General features: G+C 36.8%; 1 protein-coding gene across 1 annotated transcript; it reads left to right on the forward strand.

Annotated features, from left to right (window-relative positions):
- Positions 1 to 108: 108 nt before the first annotated feature.
- On the forward strand, positions 109 to 1516 carry LOC111395043 (ras-related protein Rab11B-like; the record flags this gene model as incomplete). The annotated part of the gene is made up of 2 exons (XM_023021066.1): positions 109 to 467; positions 1231 to 1516. Coding segments are annotated over exons 1-2 (510 nt in total), but the record flags the coding sequence as incomplete, so codon positions are not given.
- Between the last annotated feature and the right edge of the window lie 2 nt (positions 1517 to 1518).

Raw genomic sequence — 1518 nt, forward strand, 5'->3', positions numbered from 1 at the left:
AAAGTTAATTAAAAGAAACTTTTAATTTGTTTATACCTAGCCAAACATGTCTCTACTCTCCTGTGATACTGTAATAAATTGCCAGCCCATACTAACATATATATATATATATATTTTTTGACGACTCCTCCAAGATTTGCTGCTAACCCCTCAACCCTACCGCGGCCAATACGTGGAGTTTTGAGCTCCATCTCTGCAAATACAACGACAGAAAAATGCATATCTGCATACTTTTGAATTGAAATGGAGAGGGGATACAGGGCGGAAGATGACTACGATTACTTGTTCAAGGTGGTGCTGATCGGCGATTCGGGAGTCGGAAAATCCAATTTGCTATCGAGATTTGCTCGCAATGAGTTCAACTTGGAGTCCAAGTCAACAATCGGCGTGGAATTCGCTACACGGAGTATCCACGTCGAGGATAAGATCGTCAAGGCTCAGATTTGGGACACCGCCGGCCAAGAACGGTATCGTTTTAGTGTTATTGATTCTTTACATTACTCTGATTCTTTGATTATTGTCCTTTATTTATTTTTTTCAATTTTTGATCCTAGAGTTTGTAAATCGTTCTCAGAATTTAAAATTACTCTGGGATGTGCTTGATATGGTTTTGTAGTTCTGCAAATTGGACTTAATTCGAAGTTAAATATAACTGTAGGAAAATTTCGATTGGGTTCAAATTTTGCCAGATTGCTATAGTTTGACATTCTTATTAATCTCATGCTCCGATGACTGAAACCTCTAATAACAGCTGGAAACCAAATTGAGCCGTTCGTCCAATTAAAAATAAACAAAAATAAAAATTATATTCTTACTTGCTAGTTGTCTTCCATTGGTTCTTCGGGTATAAACAATGATTTGAGTAATATTTTCCTTCATCTATTTTAGAAAGGATTCTGGAAACTTCCATCAGTTATTGAACTTTGTGTTATTTCATTGCTTTAAACTTGTATATAGACCAGTAATTTATTATTACAACATTTATAAGGAAATGATAAGATTATCAGTATGTATTCCTGTTATTCAATGGGCGGAGCTCCTTCTGCGTTGCCTTCAATAACTAATAGTCTTAAGTGACATGTTACTGGTGTAAAATTGAAATTTATTCGGTTACGGAAATTTCACCTTCTCCTTTCTCCTTAATTGAGTTCATGGATTCATAATTTGGGATGATTTAAGTGCACATCCATATATAACTTTCTTATTTCTACATGTTTTGTTTGTCTCAAGATACCGGGCTATCACAAGTGCTTACTACCGAGGGGCTGTGGGAGCATTGCTTGTTTATGATGTTACACGGCATGTCACGTTCGAGAATGTCGAAAGATGGTTAAAAGAACTCCGAGATCATACGGACCAAAATATCGTTATCATGCTTGTTGGCAATAAGGCAGATTTACATCACCTACGTGCTGTATCCACCGAGGATGGCACAAGTTTTGCTGAGAGGGAGAAAACATATTTTATAGAGACGTCTGCACTCGAGTCTATGAACGTTGAGAATGCTTTCACAGAACT

The sequence above is a fragment of the Olea europaea genome, chromosome 6 (assembly GCF_002742605.1).
Source record: "Olea europaea var. sylvestris chromosome 6, O_europaea_v1, whole genome shotgun sequence".
Classification (NCBI taxonomy): Eukaryota; Viridiplantae; Streptophyta; class Magnoliopsida; order Lamiales; family Oleaceae; genus Olea; species Olea europaea.